The 20,266-nt window shown below is 40.4% G+C and overlaps 2 protein-coding genes across 4 annotated transcripts in view; one reads left to right on the top strand and one right to left on the bottom strand.

Annotated features, from left to right (window-relative positions):
• LOC124278228 (uncharacterized oxidoreductase YjmC-like) overlaps window positions 1-12,974 on the top strand; it is a 35,341-nt gene extending 22,367 nt beyond the window's left edge. For all 3 annotated transcript variants that reach the window (XM_046713950.1, XM_046713951.1, XM_046713949.1), the window contains 10 exons: window positions 1,609-1,716; window positions 1,996-2,076; window positions 2,740-2,801; window positions 3,457-3,510; window positions 3,722-3,820; window positions 4,429-4,494; window positions 6,600-6,788; window positions 7,493-7,588; window positions 11,037-11,147; window positions 12,322-12,974. In XM_046713950.1, the coding sequence (XP_046569906.1) occupies window positions 1,638-1,716; window positions 1,996-2,076; window positions 2,740-2,801; window positions 3,457-3,510; window positions 3,722-3,820; window positions 4,429-4,494; window positions 6,600-6,788; window positions 7,493-7,588; window positions 11,037-11,147; window positions 12,322-12,405 (921 nt within the window). In that variant the 5' untranslated portion in view covers window positions 1,609-1,637 and the 3' untranslated portion in view covers window positions 12,406-12,974. The remainder of the gene's footprint in view (window positions 1-1,608; window positions 1,717-1,995; window positions 2,077-2,739; window positions 2,802-3,456; window positions 3,511-3,721; window positions 3,821-4,428; window positions 4,495-6,599; window positions 6,789-7,492; window positions 7,589-11,036; window positions 11,148-12,321) is intronic.
• Window positions 12,975-14,938: 1,964 nt separating this feature from the next.
• Window positions 14,939-19,606, bottom strand: LOC124278226. Its single transcript, XM_046713948.1, has 6 exons — window positions 19,470-19,606; window positions 18,913-19,029; window positions 17,859-18,025; window positions 16,616-16,895; window positions 15,512-15,658; window positions 14,939-15,334 (listed from the first exon to the last, which is right to left on the bottom strand). Exons 2-6 carry the CDS (start codon window positions 18,995-18,997, stop codon window positions 15,258-15,260), a joined length of 756 nt encoding a protein of 251 aa, XP_046569904.1. The 5' UTR covers window positions 18,998-19,029; window positions 19,470-19,606; the 3' UTR covers window positions 14,939-15,257.
• Between the last annotated feature and the right edge of the window lie 660 nt (window positions 19,607-20,266).

The following is a 20,266-nucleotide window of genomic DNA, read 5'->3' as shown; positions in this document are numbered from 1 at the left end:
AGTGAGTGAGTTAAAACTTTAAGTCACATTGGCAGTATTTCAGCCATGTCGTGACTATATCAAGATATATATTTATAATTTTAGATAAATTATTAAAACCAGTCAACGAAGGACAGTAAAACAACTTGTTTATCACAGGAATAGTTTTAAAACTAGTATTTAAATTTAAGACATTTTAACTATAAAAGACAATACAATATAAAAACTGAAGGTAGATCCCCATACTGGGGATCATGGGGACTTATGTACAGTACCTTTGCTACCAGCATGTGCCCTAGCTGGATTTACATCATCCCTTCAGCCGTTGGCGATTGTAGTCAGATTTAGCCATAATTTAAAATGACAGAAATGCTACGTTTTAAAAATTTGGCAAGTTTAAGTTCACTGAATGTTTTTGGTTGGAACTTATGTACCCTCTCAGGGGGACAATAATTTTACAGTACTTCAACCCCATTTGAGGATACAGCCACTAACAATCGCAGTTTCTAATTTATTCTACAATTGATAATACAATAATATTCAACTATTTACAAAACATTCACAAAATATCTAATAATCCTATTTCTTGTAAAAAAACAATTCTTAAATTATAATTTACATTATAGACAAGATCCTTAATTGTTCTATTTATCCCTTGCGATGGAAAAATAAAAGTAATTTATTGATACCTACTTGGGTGTCCCACTTCTTCTGCATTAGAATACGGATATATACTCTAATGACAGCTTTGTAAGTATCATAGTATGGGATGAAAAGTGGTGTCACAGATTTGTTGAGTGCTGCCGTAGCAGCAAGATCGGCCATTGTATTATCAGAAATTCCAACTTGACTGGGTTACCAACAGAGGATGGTATCGTATTGGCCAATAGCAAGATAAAAAAGAAGCAAAAATTGTTCGTGGAAAAATGAATACGTATATTAAATTATACATGAAGCAATAAGTACAACTGCGCGTGTATAGTTGTCCAAAAAAAAGGCGCACCTGCAATCACATTGTCTTAGCCTATTGTATGTTTGATCTCCAAACATTTTTTTTGTAAATGTGTACAAAGCCAAGCTTATCTGTCGTTGGTTTTTGATCTTCGTTTTGTTGGACCCGCGAAGATCCGGGTTAGAATTGATCTTCAGTAACCCATGTTTGTCGTAAGAGGCGACTAACGGGGTCGGATGGTCAGGCTCGCTGACTTGGTTGACACATGTGATCGTATCCCAATAGCGTAGATCGATGTTCATGATGTTGATCACTGGAGTGTCTGGTGCAAACTCGATTATTTACAGACGACCCCCATCTAGCTGGAATATTGCTGAGTTTGGCGTGAAACAGTTAACAAACAATGACCATCTAAATTTTGGTACACGCCTATTGACCATCTATACTTTGATACACGTTTATTGACCATCTATACTTTGATTCACGTTTATTGACCATTTATACTTTGATACACGTCTATTGACCGTCTGAACTTTTGTACAGACACATTCATCATCTGATACATGATACAGATACATTCATCACTTGAACTTTAATATAGACACAGAATGTTCAACATACTCATGCTCCATCAGAATGTTTTAACAGACACATACACCATCTGACCTTTGCTGCAGAGTTGTACCTAGGTGACCTCGTGTCGGGAATGACGTCATCACAAGACGAACCCGAGGTTGTCAGGGAGACTGTGGCAACAGCTCTTGTAGATGGCAAGAATGTGCTTGGTAAGTACCATCAACACGATTGAGTGATCAGTGTCTTTTACAGAATACACCCATTGAATCAGATATGTATAATTGTTTTCAGCGAAACAACGATGGTAAAACAACCCACACCTGCATCACTGCCACCCTGCTGTAAATGAAAAGAAGAATGGTTCTAACAAAAGCTATACCATGGTAGAGGAAACTGTTTACCTATAGGGAATCGAAATCGGATGTAGTTATATCTTGTCTTGACTGTATATCATGTAGTTATATGGACTATCTTATGAACTCTTTCAGGTCCAGTTGTTGGCAGGTTCTGCATGGACCTCGCCATACAGAAAGCCAAACAGTCGGGGATCGGATGGGTGACGGCCAGAGGTATATGTTATGTCGACACCTTGTCATTTGATACTGCATTGATTGTATAGATCGTGCGAATATTAATTAATTAAGGCTATATCACGACGGTTTTGTTAAGTCTGGACCAGAAAAGCCAGTGTTTAGTACTGTGAGCTACTTCCAAATGCTATCACCCGAGTCACATCGTCTTTGGGTTTGGTCTAATTTAGTCGCCTCTTACATCCATAGATTGTTAGAAACAACTCATTAATGGGTGAATGTTGGGTTTGGGGATTGGATGTTGTTGTCAACGAAAATTCCGGATCTTGACCACTCTCATCCTGACTGTGGCCATCATAAAATTATGATACCAGCAAGTAAGAAGTTGAGAGACCGCAAAGTGATTAATCTTGGAATACTGTTTCATGATGGTATATTTTCTTAATATACTGAGAGAAACAAATAAAGGATCATAGGAAAATTCAAGCATTCCTTTAATATTTTCCAGTTTTCATCACCAGCTTTGAATGGCACTGTGGTGATGAAAACTGGAAAATAATAAAGGAATGCTTGAATTTTCCTATGATCCTTTATTTGTTTCTCTCAGTATACATTGTCGTGGTAAGTCTGGATAGGTTCCTTACCATAATTTTCCTGATATTATTGTCAACATTTAATAATGCATATTTCCTTCATTGACAGCATCAAACCACTTTGGAATCGCTGGCTGGTACGGCCTTCGTGCAATGGAACAAGGGTTAATTGTAAGTCAGGCAAAAGAATGCATGAGTACATGATTTCCAATGAACAGGCTGAGTATGCTTCATTGTACATTCCGAGTGTGTGGTTCAGTGAGTGTGTGGTTCACTACCCCACCGCCCCGAAGTGTGTGGTTCAGTGTTACCCCACAGTCAGCACAACCCGGGCTAGACTACACCGACCGGTAAATATTCTAAACTTCATTATCGTTATTTCCAATCTTTGTGAAATCTGAAGGCAGTAACTCAAGGGAAATCCACCCCAACACTATTATGTTCATCTTTGTTGTTGTTTTGTTGTTGTTTGTCGCCACACTCAGCAATATTCCAGCTGATGATGGCGGTCTGTAAATAATCGAGTCCGGACCAGACAATCCAGTGATCAACAGTTTAAGCTCGATCTACGCAATATGAAGACATGTGCCAAACAATTGAGTGAGCCTGACCACCCGATCCCGTTAGACGCCTCTTAAGACAAGCGTGGGTTGCTGAAGGATCTTTACGGGTCTCCAACACTATTAAGTGGATGGTGGCTCCGTAAAGTAATCCACATTTTCAATATGTTAAGTAAACGCCAATCTTGTGTAAGTCCCTAGCATCACGAACAGAGGTTATATCACCAACCTTGATTCGTCAGTGGGTGTCTGTCTTTACATTACAGGGGATGGCCTTCTGTAACACCTCCCCAAATATGGTTCCAACCCGTGCACGAGAGGTACAGTGGTGTTTACTTACTACACATCCTAACTTCAAGTTCAAAACCCTAATGACACACTCTGTCAGTCTGTCTTAACTGACCTTGAAGTGTTTAGTTATATTTTTACGTCACTTGCCGTTTCTTTCTTATAATTGGATAATATACGGTTTTGATCATCCATTTTATAATTCTTCATCAAGAATGTTTGACTGTTATGATCACGTCCTAGAAAACACTTGGGACCAATGCTATGTGTGTGGCAGCACCGGGTAACCATGGTGACAGTTTTGTGCTTGACATGGCAACGACGGGTGTGGCACAAGGAAAGGTAGGTTATAGTATGTATGTCAAGTTTTCGTTTCCCTAAACGGGTTCGCTCAATACGTTAGGGCTTGAAGTAACTCTCAAAGCTGTTCAGATACCATGATAAATGAGTGGAAGTATTCCTGACTGACTATATTTGGAAAAGAACTTCCGTCTCCATATGTCTCCGCAATTACACGAGTCTTGCGCGCCTGAAGGATTGTCCAGGAAAATTTAATACAACCAGGGAAACGGTGCTGGCTCTGACGGATTGAAATTATCATCTGTTCACAGTAGCTACATATGTATATGATTAACAACCCTACTGTGGAGATGTGTAAGAACTAGCAATAACCACCAAAATGGAAATGTTGTTTATGTATTTGTTCGGTTTACAGAGATTTCACTGTATTTTATTATTTATGTTATTATAGGATATTTATATACCGCACGTAGCCACGCAACTAGTGCATGCTCAAGGCGCTGGTATTTTCCCCCTCGATCATTGGATGTCAATCTCAACGGCACATCGTATTATCAGTCTCAACTCCCTGGGGAGTATACAACTCTTGCTGCCACTAGGGACGCAGCTCTGAAGGAACATGAATATGTGTGTGTCACTTTGTTGTACAGGTGGAAATGAAGCACCGGTTGGGACAGGACCTTCTGCATGGCTGGGGCGTGGACGAAACAGGGAAGGTGAGCTACAGTTCTTCTCCAGTAATATTGACAATATTGGCAGAAGATTGAATAAACACATACCACCAGTGGAAAGATGAGCAAAGATCATTAGGTGAGATACAGTCCTACTCCAGCAACATTGACAATATATACTACTCAAAACAAGTTAAGGGTCATGCGATGTCATCATGTAATGTTATTGATGAGGCTGGTTGCATTATGCATGAATAAAACTTTACATTCCGTGTATGGCAGTTTATTCAAAACCATTGCAGAACCTGGATAAAGGCTGCAGATAACCGTGGTGCCAATAGTCATCATGTGGTAGGGTGTTAAAAAAATGAACAAATTGAAACATCGAGTTCTTCACAGAAGCGCCACCACTGTGCTTGTGGAAGATGATGTTTCATCATGAACAACAGTTGCACGTGTTCTTCGTGGGATTAGTGTTGTGCGTGCTTATTTTCCCTATAAAACTGGTAATTGTCGCATTGCTATTGTCACTTGAAATTCAGCAATAGCAAGACGTCAACTGAGCATGACAGACAGAGGAAGAGCTCTTGCTTGGCTTCCAAATGGCGAACCTCAACGCAGTGTGGCTCAGAGACTAAATGTGAGACAGAGTGTCATTGGAAGGTTATGACACCGGTTTCGTGTCACTGGAATGCTGAATAATCGACCACGTTCTGGCAGGCCTCCATCAACAACTCCTAGAGAAGACCGATACCTGACAAATATGGCCCTCCCACAACGCAGAGTAACTGCCAGACAATTCCGTGACCAACTGAGAACTGCCACAAGTACCCTGGTATCTGATCAAACTGTCAGGAACCGACTGACGAGGAACAATCTTCGGGCACTGCGACCAGCAGTACGACCACCGCTCCTTCAGCGACACAAGACGGCAATACATGACTGGTGTAGACGCCATGTTCGTTGGCATCGTGCTCAGTGGGCATCGGTTCTTTTCTCCTACGAGTCTAGGTTTACTCTACAGTTCAATGACGGTAGAACTCGTGTGTATCGGCGTCCAGGAGGGAGGTTTGCTGACGTTAACGTCAACCAACGTTTGTCATATGGAGGCGGGGATGTCATGGTTTGGGGTGCGCTTTCCTTTCATCAGAGGACACCTCTCTATGTCATTAATGGTAACCTGACCGGAAATCGCTATCTACGGGAGATTATCAGACCCCTTGTTTTGCCTTGTTTACAACGTATCGGTGTCGGATCCATATTCCAAGATGACAATGTCCGACCACACCGTGCCCGTGTTGTGACGGACTTCCTTAAACAGAAAACTGTTCAGCACATGGAATGCGCGGCATATTCAGCAGATTTAGCCCCTATGGAACATGCTTGGGACGAGTTAGGACGTCGGCTTCGTAACAACCACGCCCCTCCAAACAACGGTGCAGAACTGGCCCAGTATGTCATTGCAGAATGGCAGGCAATACCCCAAGCCTTCTTCCAGCGTCTGGTGAGCAGTATGAGACAGAGGTGTACTGCTTGTCTTACTGCTCGAGGTGGTTACATCCGTTATTAGGCCAATGTTGGCGTTTGAATTTTCACTTCTGACAGTAGGTCACTTTGACCTTATTGATCAGCAATCACTGAAATTCCTGCTGTTTTTGTCTCCCGTTATGGTTATCATGACATGTTGGCTCGAGTTGTTTTATGATCGCTACATTTTACTGTTATGTATATTTGTAGTTATGACCATTAAAAGTTTTGACCCTTTACTTGTTTTGAGTAGTATATATGGTGATATGGTGGTATGTGTTTAACATGTATATGTGTCTCTGTATGTTCTTTCCTCTTTTTTTCCACGGGTGGTATGTGTTTATATATAGTAGATTATTGCAGTATCCATATATATATATATATATATACATATATATACATACGCATACATTGAAAAGTTTGACACTGCAATAATCTCCCAGAATGAGGTACAAGTGAAGTAAATGATTCTCTAAATACAGACATCCAGAAATTGAACTTAACACATTCTTCTGTCTGTAAATAGTATATGTTTGCTGAATGTTAATGCACGATGCAAACGTTTGTGGGTTGTGAGGAGAATGGCATATGGTTCTGGATATCTCTGTTGTTCACGTCCCCAGTCATCCACTGACACCCACCGGGTGCTGCACCAGGGTGGATTGCTGCCTTTAGGGGGCACAGAAGACACCAGTGGGTACAAGGGCTTTGGACTGGCCATGATGGTGGAAATATTTTGTGGCATCCTCAGCGGATCCGACTTTGGCCCTTTCATCAGACATTGGTCATCTCATTCCAAGCAAGCCAATCTGGTGAGATTCTGTCCTTTGAATAATTGCAAATTTACTGCTAAATATTTCTATGCTGGGTTCGGAGTCTGTGTTACTAACTACACGCCTGTGAAGATCCGGGTTAGAATTGGTCTTCAGCAAGCCATGCTTGTAGTATGAGGCGACTAACGGGATCGGGTCGTCAGGCTTGCTGACTTGGTTGACATGTCATCGTATCCCAAATGTGCAGATTGAAACACATGTATCACTGGACTGTATGGTATAGACTTGCTTATTTACAGACCGCCCTCTTACAGCTGGAAATGTGAGAAGTTTGGCGTTATGCAACAAACAAACAAACAAACATGCTGCCTAAACTATTCACAATGTTTATGACATCATTGTGTGTAGCAATGCAGGTTTGTCCCCACATCCCTCGCCGTATTGTAATCTCCTTCTTCCTTGATGCTTTTATCTGGTCGCTTCGTAACTGTCGTAGTGTACACTTGAAATTGGACTTTGATGGAACAAACTAATAACGTTATTAAAACCTTCCTAGACTGAAAGTAGTCGCCTTAACATTGCAAACATCATGTCCAAAACGCAAACACAAATATAAGACACCCGCATCATAATGTAATAAGCATTTATTGTTTGTTTCTTTTTGAGACACTTTCAAATATGGGTGTATACTTTCTTTTGCCCGTCAGTATATTGTTGTAATACTGACAGTTCCTGTATCACAGGGCCAGTGTTTCGTTGCCATCGACCCAAGTACTTTTGCGGCAGGATTTGAAGACAGATTGAGTCAACTAATGGACCACTGCAGGGGACTAAATCCGGTATGTTAACTGAACGTAACCAAATAATAGTTAAGGTGTTAGTGTAGACGACCATCGATCATTTTACTGTTGATACGAGGGAGCAAAGCTTAACGTTTACCATATCTAATTTCCCTATCTGGAACACTAATGTAACCGGGCAGTTCCAAATGAAAACAATGACGGTGAGACAATGTATCTGGACATTATGCAAACAACATCTTTCCAGAATGCAATGGCATTTGTGCTGTATGTAAGGGAAATAAAAAAGTGCAAGTGGGACACGGTAACGTTTTAGGAATCTTTTCAGAAACTATTCGTCTGACTGAGTGAAGATTCGATGCATAATTCAAGTCTAGTGGTGTTCACAGTATAATAACCTTGACCTTATAGTAACCTTTTTAGGGTTTATATTTGGTCTAGGATAATTATAATACCTAGAATTTGTTGTGGGGGAATTAGCTTGGGACCGCAACACCTTCAAATAACCAAGAAAAGCATCGATTGGTGGCCAGTCATTATTCGGTGCATTTCATGAGTCAAATTATATAAAACATCAGCATTATTTCAAACTTGGACAATTAATACATAATATGAAAATCATGTAAATTAATAATTACATAATCCTTACTGACAATATACCTTACAATAAACAATTGCCAAGATTACACGGAAGTGAGGACACTTCAAATTATATTGGAAACATAATACACGTGATGTAGCGCAGCTGAGAAATATGCGTAGAGAATGATGAGGTAACTGTTCAGTAAGACACGTAGTACATGTGCTATCAATTGCTAAAATAATCTTCTATGGAAGTCGTAAATGATAGGCGTTACTTTGCTACATCCCAACAGAATACAACTTAAGCAGAATAATAAGAATACACAAATAATATAAATGTTCAGTCTGCTAGTTGAATCATATGACCACATCTGAATATCTAGACTGTCGCGAATTACTAAAGATCATATGCCGAACGGCATGTTATTGAATAAGTAAATATACATACTTAAAGCTTTACAGTACTGAGAACGTAGCAATATGTGAGCAACAGAATGAAACAACAAGGTTTATGTGCGCTCAGTAGTTTTGCGTGTACCGTATTGTAACCTCACATAATATGTACATTGTTTAAACATTGGTTGATGAAAGGTAGCATGGAACATTTGAGTTAAACACATATAATAATCATTTAGAAATATATTCACTGACATTCACTTTCATTGCAAACACACAATAAAATATACAACACGTGCGCAAGAATTGCTTTGCTTCCACGAGCCCGATCATATGTAATTGTGATTTACTGAACCTATATTATGTCTTAACGTTACTGCATTATACTGTAAACTATTTTGATGTAAGATTGTTAGATTGGTTCTACATGGTCTGACACAACTATGATATAGATATTCCTTGTTGTACTTATTCAATACTGCATAGTTTAAATGATGATATTGGCATAAACTAACAGTATGGAACGTAATAGAAAACAGAGAAAATATGAACATAATTTAAGAACATACAATGAATGAATTGAACATGGCTTACCTTCAAATAACAAGAGAAGCATCGATTAGTGGCCAGTCTTCTTTCGGTGCATTTCATGAGTGAAATACCTCGAATAAAAGCCGTTATATATAACACCGATACTCTCACAGTTCGTGATATGGTCGCGCGTTCAATGGTCACTTCTTCAAACAATACTTACAAATGCTGCTAATCTACACTGCTGACTATCTAAATCTTAAGATTACCTCGTAGCTTTGAAAGACTTGAGGGTGCAGAAATGACCAAAATTATCTAACAGTTTTCTCGGAGAGCGTGTTATCATAGAGTAATGTTTACTTCTCTCTCCGGACATGTCGTCTTAACAGTTAGTACATAAGGCTTATCAAGAAAACTTGGGAATGAAGACGAGCGTATATCGATACTGACAGATTATAGACTTGGGACGGAACATGCATGTAGTCTTAAAGCTTAACACCTAATGCTAATTATCTTACAACTTGGAAAATGAAGATCAACACTAACTGAGACAGCGTTTAGTATTCTCGTTATTGAATAAAATACAGTGAGACCTCGGATATACGGACACATTCGTTTTTTACGTAAATCATCCGGATAATTGAATATCCGGATATCTGGATTTTTGGTTTTCATACACCTCAAGGAAAATCCAAAATATTTATGATCATCAAGCGTTTATTATACATTATATAGACATTCAAAAAACAGCATCACAACATAACTGGCTTGAATATCGACACACTGCACTTTTATTGCTTTGACTGAATAAACAACATCGTATCACTTCGCGTGAACAAACAAAAGAAGACAACTTTGTCAGTAGAGACGTCAAATTTGCAATTAAACATCACTAGACAAGATTATTTACCTATAAAGTTCTAAGTTGTTTTTGCTGGGCATTGTATTATTTGCAGGGATTAAGATTACCGTGCGTATTTGTCTCGTACACAAAGCCGGAAATAGCAATCAGTTGTGCACACGTTACCCGGCGAACAAGTTCAAACATGCACAATAATATAACGGGATGAATTCTGACGCAGAATACTATTATTTAACCCAAAGAATATTATTTACAGTTTTTATGTAAAATATATATAATCAACACTTAGGTTATACGGACCCTCATGAACGTGGTACGCACGTCGAATGGGGTAAAATACGGAAGCCATTTAAATTCACACATTTTTACCGATGTTACTGTAAACTAGCAGTCAATGGAAAACGAGGCGGTGATCAGTTCGTGATTGTTGAATGGGGTAAAATAAGCAAGCCAGTTTGTTGCTACAATAAATATGATATTTAGAGAAGCTATATTATGCATTTTCTGTCAACTACACTTCGTTTCGATCCGTGAGTAGACACAATAATATATATGACACCATGTCTCGTGTCAAAACACGTGGGACTCTCGCACTTCCCTTCACACGGTTAGCGGTAGATCAAAGCTTCGTGCGGATAGGTGAGTCAATTTTGTGTTGATTTAGCCGGTTTGTTTGTAAAATGTACCGTCCGGAAACGGAAACCGAATATCCGTTATAGACAGTCACTTTTATAACGTAAGAGAATGTTTTTTTTCTAAAAATTGACCGGAAGGCGAGGTTATCTGGATATCTGGGGTCCGGGTATCCGAGGTCTCACTGTATACAAAATGTGCTGTTTAGTCCTATTTTATAAAGTCACAATTATTTATATAAGATTGAGGAAAATATGACGTATTTTAGAACTATGATAACAGTTTGCAGGTGTAATTCGTCAACAGTTCTCGGCAGACAGAGTATTTGAATCGGAGAGAATGATCGGATTTTTCACAGTGTTTAAATAAGACACAATATGATTGGTGGACATTATGCAGTGGACGTGTTTCAGTAATGACACATACAGATATGCAGATATTTAATGGTGTACTTTCTGTACCCGACGTTGACTACGCTGTCAGGCGGAAGGAGAGACGGAAGTGCTGGTTGCTGGAGATCCGGAGCGCAAACACATGAATCTATGTGACAGTCTCGGAGGAATACCTTACCACAGAAACCAAATGAAGTTTGCGGTGAGTTGGACGAACATATAGATCTCACATACTGACTGAGCGGTGATTTACATGACCAGACAGATTGTGATCTGTTTGATTGGCATTTTAGAAGTTGATGAATAATAAGAAAAGTACGATACTGTATGGATGACAACTTGATTCGGTGAAGATTCTTCACTCTTGCTTGACGATGGTATAAGAATCTACACCGATACGTCACATCATAATACAATATAGAAGTTGTCATCCATACAGCATTGTACTTTTCCCATCAGACAGTGTGGATTTGTGAGACTGCTGCTAGACTGCCTCACAGACTATGATTTTCGTATAACTATGATTTTTGAAAATATCTAACTCACATCATAGCTATCCGTAAGTGGGAGAAATGATGCTTAACAATTTGCCAACTGGAAGAAATCCACGCCTGACTAAAGGATCCTGACACCGCTAAGAGACATCTCCAGCTTCTCAGATATTGAGAGGCGAGGTGGGATGGCCTGGTGGTTAAAGCGTGCGCTCGTCAAGCCGAGGACCCGGGTTCGATTACCCACATTGGTACAATGTAAGAAGCCAATTTCTGATGTTTTGCACCGTGATATTGCTATAACCGGCGTAAAACTAAACTCACTTACTCAGATATTGAGACATTTTCAGGATTTTCATATATGTTTTTTCTGAAAAACGTGCGCTCAATACTTACAAATGTAGATGCTAAAGTAATGAATCACTCACTTACTTATGGGTAAGAAAACGAGAACATCGAATTCGTTTGATAACAACGCTCTTGTTTTGGACTTGTTTCATTAAAATACGACCATTATTTGGAGTGTGCTGTGGTGATGAATTCTGCTTAAGTGGTGGTCCACCTAGTGATCAGTGAACGTCTAAATTCCTTACATTTGTTCATAGAAGTGGTAGATTGTATATACATACAGAGGTAATTGTTATTCATCTATTTAAAGTCTATACATTACTGAAAGGCGGGGGACTCAAGAAATGGGATTCATACATCTGTACATATGTGGGGAATCGAACCTTGGTCTTTGACCACTAGGCTACCCCACCGCCCTGACAAAAGTCATTAAAACAAATGATGTATGTGTAAAGTGAAGACCAGAGACGTCATGGCGAGTTCGTAATAACCTGGTATGCTGTACATCAAACTTATACTTGTGCGAATTCATTTCAGGATGACGTGGCAGCCAAGTACAATGTTGAACCCCTCAGGAAAACCAAACGAAGAAATGGCATACAAGAAACTAAATCTTCTTAGCAAATCTCCGAAATCTCCATCCATGCATTAGTCAGAATTTAATGAAATATGAATTTCGAAATAATAAGACAAGGGAGGACTGAGGTTCAGATCGGAGATGTTGTTGTTTCCCATATTCCTGAAAAAATGGAGAGATGCTGTTCCTGTAGACTTCTATACGTCCTTTGTAATGCGATATAATCGTTAGAGTGGATTTATTTATTTATTTGTTGTTAAACACCGCCCTAAGCAATTTTCAAGCTATATGGGTGCGGTCTGAAAATAGTCGAGTCTGGACCAGACAATCCAGTGACCTACATCATGAGCATCGATATACGCATTTGGGATGCGATAACATGTCTCAACCAAATCAGCGAGTCTGACCACCCGATCCCGTTTGTCGCCTCTTACGACCATCTTGAATTGTATCCCGGATGTCTACGAAGGAATAATTTGTGTGTAGGTTGTTCCAGAGCTATTGTATGCTGCAACAAAATGGCCAAGAGCTAATTATATGGTAAATAATGAGTGTGCTTAATAACAAAATATATATGTACACAACTACATAGTAAACACATTCAAACACTGAACGAGTTTAATGTCGGTAGTTGTTTAACGTGGCACATTCCTAGCTATATGGCGGTTGTCTGTGAGTAATCGAGTTTGGACCAGACGATCCCGTGACTGATACCATGAGCATCAATCTACGCAATTGGTATATGATGTGTCAAACAAGTTCTTCCTGCAAGTCTTTCCAAAATATACCATTCAATAATTACCAATCTCAAGTCAATAGCTTTGGACAGAGTTCAAAGAGATTAAGTGGTATGTATATCCTTGACGTTGTTTTTACAGTACCAATCTATAACATCTCAATACTAATGTATTGCATAAACATACCACTTTATCTCTTTAAACTATGTACATATCAATCAAAACATATCACTTAATCTCCTTGATGTCTAATCTACAGCCTCAGAAGAATTCCGGCCAACAAACCAGATCTTGTCCTTTTTGATAAAGGCAATGAATTCATTTATATAATTGAATTTTCTGTCCCTCTTGACAGCAACGTGATTTGCAAGATTCAGGAAAAGCATACTAAATATGCAGACCTCGCCTTTGAAATGTCTCGCTTGCATCCCGAGTACACTGTCGTCAGGCTCCCCATTGTTCTCGGTGCCCTTGGTTTTGTATCTCCTGATTTCTTGGCGCAGATCAGGAGAGTGACCGGTTTTCTACCTGGAGCACAGCCCTTCTGACACTCTGTGTAATGCAGAAGGCTGCAATGTTGGGGAGCCTTCATATTCTCCGGGAAGTTCTTGGTGGGTTCGACTAAGCAGCGTTCCCTGGGAGAATTCCCATTCGCTGTCTGGGCTGGGTGTAGAGGGGGCAAGGGCCCTGAGCTGATGATGAGCCCTACCAGCCTGACTGTGCCAGGATCACCCGAACCCTCTCTGCTGCATTTTCATTTAAATCTGTAAAACATAATAATCATAAGTGCATTTGTAACGCGCTATTTTCCATCCGTTGCTATTGCTCAAAGCGCAGGTCTTGAAATCACAAGCTGATTATTATTACCGCGGATAACCCAAGCTTCCTGTGAGGTGCTAGAAGGTGACTAATTCCACCGGCTATCCATTTTCTGCTTGGTGAACATTGGCAATTTTGAACCAATACTACTTACATGTACCTAAGGTGAGACTACATGTAGCTCATGTGCTTCGTTGTAGGGCAGGACTGAAGTCCAAGAAACTCTCAGCAGTCAAGCTTGCCAAACACGGTCACAAATCCAAATTGTGACCTGAGCAACTCGATGCTCATGCTAATGATCACTGGCTTGTCTGGTCCAGACGCGATTATTTACAGACTGCCGCCATATAGCTGGAATTATTGCTGAGTGCGGCGTAAAACTAAACTCACTCACTCACGCACTCACTCTAGTAGGTTCTCATCACAAAATGTTAAGTTGCTGCAGAGACCATTCTACCATGGCTACGTGAAATGCTCGAATTTGATTGGTCAATCAATAAAATCAGACGGTATCAATTTGGATTGAAAATGCGTCTGATTTCACGGCGCTTCACTGCGCACATATACAACACTGCCGCACTACTTCAGCTTGGCCACCAACATGACTAATATCAACACAACAGACGTGATGGAAATGCTGATGAAACATTTATTAAAACTCGAAAAATACAATTATACGATTTATCCTCCACAATTATTAGGGACCCTCACTATCATAATTATTACATTCTATTATAAAAATATTCAAACTCAATTACAATACACAGCCCCAAACAGAAACAAACAATATCTCACATATAAATCAGAAAACCTTGTAAAAATACATCCCTATCTATCCCTATGTGTGCGGCAAAACGTTCGTAAACATTTACCTACCTGGTAAATGGTATATTCAGCTTCAAATGAAATTTAGAGACTATCAATTTGGTCTAACATTCATCTAATTTCCAAACACAGTACGTTTATCTCCTAAATATATTTCAGTTAGATTCACGACTGCACTTCGAGAAAGCAAACAAGAAACGGTACGAGTAGATATATTGTGGTAGATATATAGTCACGATTACATTTAATGTACAACATTTACACATTCTGTTTTCTCTCGAATAATATAATATCTTTCATAAGATCATGTCACATCTAAATCTGGATAATGAAACGAAAATCAAAAATGAACTTGAAAAATGTGGATTCGGAGTGAGTTATCCATGCCATTAAAAACAGAGTCAATTTAAGGTTTGATCGTTGATGAGGAGAAACACGATAACATCTTCATGTGGCCTTTAGTAAACTGCAGCTTGTCCCGTCCGTAAAGTGCAGGCACGAGGTTAGACTGGAGACTATACGGTAAAGGCAGCGTTGATCCACAGGAGTGTCCCGAGAACTCCAAGAAGAGACACATCTACACGGTGCACTCCTGGAAACAATATGAGACCAGAAAAGACTAGAACTGAAAACAACTGTGATTGTATTTTCTGATATAATTATTAGCGTTTCCATTTTCATATAAATAAATTGATTACAGAAAGGAAATTAAAAAGAAAATATTCATTCTTCTTATCCAATGTACACAGATGGTGAAGCCAAGAGTTACCTGCCCTTGAGCTTGGCGCCAGTTTGTTCACAGTGTCAATGACAGCTTGGGTAGTCTTCCCGGCAAACTGGATCATCTTGTCGGTGACCCGGCTCATGTCATCACAAGAGTTATGGAAGCAGGTTTTCATGTAACCCCGAAAGTTTGCTGCAACAATATATTATAATTTCAATGATGATCGGATATACTGGTAAGGGTTCATATAGATCTGTGTACGTCATCCACAATAACATGTCACCATTACGTCAGCCTGTTTATAAACACATGACAGCAACCAATACTGTTTGAGATATGTCCCCACATCCAAACCATTCACTGCGTAAAACAACTCACTCACTCAATTCTGTTACCAGATGTACATACGTCAATGTAGAGAAAGCCATCGAGTGATACTCAGAGGCTGCACATACACAATTGTACTCTCTAAGCACAATATCATTGATACAGCTGGACGACAAATGTAAACAATGTGGAGCTACAAAAAAGCACAATTATGAACATGCAATAGACCAAGTCACTGAGGGTGACCACCCTGTCAATTTACTGTTTCTAAGGACAAGCACAGGTACCACCGGAACTATGTGTACCCAGAATCCCAAGGCATTCGCACTATGTCGGAAAGGGTTCCCATTCGGCTGTGAGTGCTTTACACTTCACGCTCCTAACACGGCCACAACCTACATTACAGTTTGGTTGATTATCGCCAAACTAATGTTCCTACCAAAACACGGCGGTATATAAGTATTCGAGACTGGACCAGACAATCCAGTGAATAACTTCAAGGGTACCATTTGTTAGTTTGTTGTTTTACACCGCACTCAGCAATATTCCAGCTATCTGGCGGCGGTCTGTAAATAATCAGACAATCCAGTGATTAACATCATGAGCATCGATCTACACAATTGGGATACGATGACACGTGTCAACCAAGTCAGCGAGTCTGACCACCCGATCCTGTTACGACAAGCATGGGTTACTGAAGGCCAATCGTAACTCGTGTTGTAATATTAATGCCAATGAGTAAGGAGGTGAGAAAACTCAGTGTAATGGTCCAAGTAGGGATAGACATACTGCACTCTATAGTACTGCCATACAACGTCTTACCAGTGTCTGTGAGGAAGATGGACGGGATACCACGGCTCCAGAAGGTTCTGTGGTCACTTCTCATCAGATCCGAGTACTGGGCAATGTCGCTGGCACTGACGGTGGACTCAGTTAAGCCGGAAATGTAAATGTTCTGCACGCCAAACTCCGGCTGTCCCAGCGCTGTGTAAGACTGAATGAATTTATCGAGAACATCTCTGTCCGAGGGGCGTCCAATCGCTGCCAGGAAGTCTCCCTTGTTGTTGTTTGAGGTGATGCTACTCGCAACGTTTGGAAACAGCTGAAACAATTTCATTAGTGAGAAAAGGCGGTGAGTTGGCCTTATGGTCAAAGCGTTCGCTCGTCACATCGATGGCCCAGGTTCGATTCCCAACATGGGTACAATGTTTGAAGCCTATTTTTGGTGTCCCCTGCCGTGATATTCCTGGAAATATCGCTAAAAGCGGCGTAAAACCGTACTCACTTATCGGTGAGTAAACATATTTTTTCAAATCCAGTTAGCAAGTTTGGAGGTATAAATTGGATTGTCGACCAGGCAAACCAATACATCAATACACGGACAACCATGCAAGTGCCAAGATGATAACATGCTATTACGTTCAGCATTTGAGCACTACCTTAAGTAATAAATTGCTGGCTACATTAAACGAAGTGGCCATTTGTACACAGGCTTGTTAGGAACAAATCATTGGAAACTGGTTTTTGTTTGAGACATAACAATAATTCATTCAGAACGTCATCAAGACACAGGGTTCATGTTTTGTGAAGAACGAGTAAAATTACCAAAACGACACCTTCGATTCACAAATTCATTCTGGCATTAAGGACATTATCCCCAATCAAGGTTGTATGGAAGAAGCTTTTAAAAACCTGATTGTTGCAGCTATGCCGCCACGTATATTTAATGTGCTGCCAAACAGCATTCTCTTTCCAAGGTTTTTACCTTAATCTGTTCTGCAAGGGACGGATTCTGATGTCGGGGTCTCACAACAGCAATATCACCTTATATTAAGTGTAACAATGACTTCCTTCGTTTCGAAAGCCAGTATTCGTAAACCGGACAATCCGATAGCAACTATTCTGCAATATTCAAATACGAGCAACACCCGATTATCAAATGGTGTCACAAAGACGTCATCACATTGTCAAGTGACGCATTTCGATGTGAAGATAATGCACAACTAACTACCCAACGTACACGCCCGTCAGTTCAAATCTAACATTTGGTGAACTAAAATAGTACCACGTTAAATCCAGCAGGTAGACTCTGCGATTCCCGACTGTCGTTGAAGTTCATTATGGTGTCCATGACAATGACGCCGGTGGTCGTTGGTGGCGTTGACCAGTATGAGTTCACCCATTCATTCATAAAACTCTCACTTCCGCAGCCAAGACTCGCACAGGCAGCATCTGGGGATGAGTGTTTGCACACAGAAATATATTTAACGTCACATATTTTACGAATCGGAATTTTTGCCTTAAAACATTCTTAAATATGGGATGTGTGAAGTGCGTCTAACAGTACTTTTAACGGTATTTCTGAATATCATCTGTGTCATTAACTTAGGAAAGGCTGGAAGTGAAGACACTTGGTTCACCATTGCAATGAAACCAACAGGTTTGGTAAAGAATCATAATTAGGGTTTTGTTTGCTTCTTGTTTGATATCTCACTCAGCAGTATTTCAGCTATATGGCGGCAGTCAGTAAATATTCGAGTCTGGACCAGATAATCCAGTGATACACACCATGAGCATCGATCTACGCAATTGGGATACGATAACATGAGTCAACCAAGTCAGAGACCCTGACCACCCGATCCCGTTACTAGCCTCTTACGACAACCATGGGTTGCTGAAGATCAATTCTAACCCGGATTTTCATAGGTCCTGTTGTCCAGATGAATCGTCTGGTTCAAATTATGTACAGGTAGACACATTGAACAGACGATGTTATGCAGTATATGAATTTTAACCCGGATGTTCACGTGTCTCGAAAATAGTGCGAATCTGACATTGGGCCTCACTTACAGTGAGTGAGTGAATGAGTGACTGAGCTGGGTTTTACGCCGCTTTTAGCAATGTTCTAGCAATATCACGTCGAAATGGGCCTCGGCGCATTATACCCATGTGGGGAATCGAACCCGGGTCTTCAGCGTGACGAGCGGTCGCTTTAACCACTAGGCTAACACCATCACCGCCCACCACCCCAAGAAATGACAAGACAACAATTCTTAGATTCTTCTAAAAACGGCTTATGCGTAACTTTGTTTTAGAAGAATGTACAAATAATTTCAAACCTTCGCTCAGCAAGAAGTCGAATGCAACAAACACCACAGTGAAGTCTCTTGGAAACTTGGCGAGATGTTTGGCTGCCTGCAACATGCCCACAACGCCAGCTCCGTTTGAATCCACTCCTGAAAGAGTGAGTGAGTGAGTATGAGTGAGTGAGTACGGTTTACGCCGCTTGTAGCAATATTCCAGCAATATCATGGCGGGGGACACCAGAAATAGGCTTCACATGTTGTAACCATGGGGACTCGAACCTTGGTCTTCAGCGTGACAAGCCAACGCTTTAACCACTAGGCTACCCCACCGCCCCTCTCCTGAAAGAAGGATATGCAGAAGGATACTGCATGATAAAGAACAGCGTCAGTTCTCTGAGCAATAAAATTACCCATCCCTAGTTAAAAAGGCGCACTCAAAATACAGCAAATGCAGAATTAGGTCCGTAAGTGAATATTTGGCATCTTTTAAAGGGCTAAAAAACTTCCGTACTCGACAATAAAGTTATAAAGGTCTTTTTACTGAACTTCTGTATTTTGTACACCTATCAAATTCGCCAGTGCGTCCATACCTGGAGTGTTTTTCGCAGTATCGTAATGCGCAACGACCCCTACCACTCGGTCCTTGTCGGTTCTGAAATACTTCCCTTTCGAGACGCCTATCACGTTGTTGCCTTTAACCTGAAATATTTAAAGTGGGTTATCAGTCGAAGAGAAAAACCAAACACAACTCCTAAAATAACTGTACTCTGTCACAGCTATGAGATGCTGTTATTATTCAATCGTCATGGAGAACCTGAAGCTGTGCAGTCCTGAGGGAAGGGTGGACGACTGAACGCATTGTTGGTTCATGGAATCAGAGTGGAATTCTGAATAAAATGTGGGATAATTAAAAGACGTGAGAAACTGAATGGATGACATAACACACTATGTATAGTGGAATATTGAGGGAAGAAAGAAAACTGAAATGGGTGAAGGATACAAAAATAAGTGGAAAGTGTGTAATAAGAGGACTAAGAACGGAAAGCGGCATACTGCGAGTGGAATACTAAATGAATGGGGAGAACTGGAAGTGGAATACTGGACGAAGATGGGAATACTGTGAGTGGAATACTAAATGAATGGGGAGAACTGGAAGTGGAATACTGGACGAAGCTGGGAATACTGCGAGTGGAATACTAAATGAATGGGGAGAACTGGAAGTGGAATACTGGACGAAGATGGGAATACTGTGAGTGGAATACTAAATGAATGAAATGGGAGAACTGGAAGTGGAATACTGGACGAAGCTGGGAATACTGCGAGTGGAATACTAAATGAAGGGGGAGAACTGGAAGTGGAATACTGGACGAAGCTGGGAATACTGCGA

Source organism: Haliotis rubra, unplaced genomic scaffold, assembly GCF_003918875.1.
Source record: "Haliotis rubra isolate DU_JTF1 unplaced genomic scaffold, ASM391887v1 Scf233, whole genome shotgun sequence".
In the NCBI taxonomy this organism is placed as follows: Eukaryota; Metazoa; Mollusca; class Gastropoda; order Lepetellida; family Haliotidae; genus Haliotis; species Haliotis rubra.
Note: the sequence above shows the minus strand (reverse complement) of the source record. Positions and strands in the feature narration are given on the sequence as shown.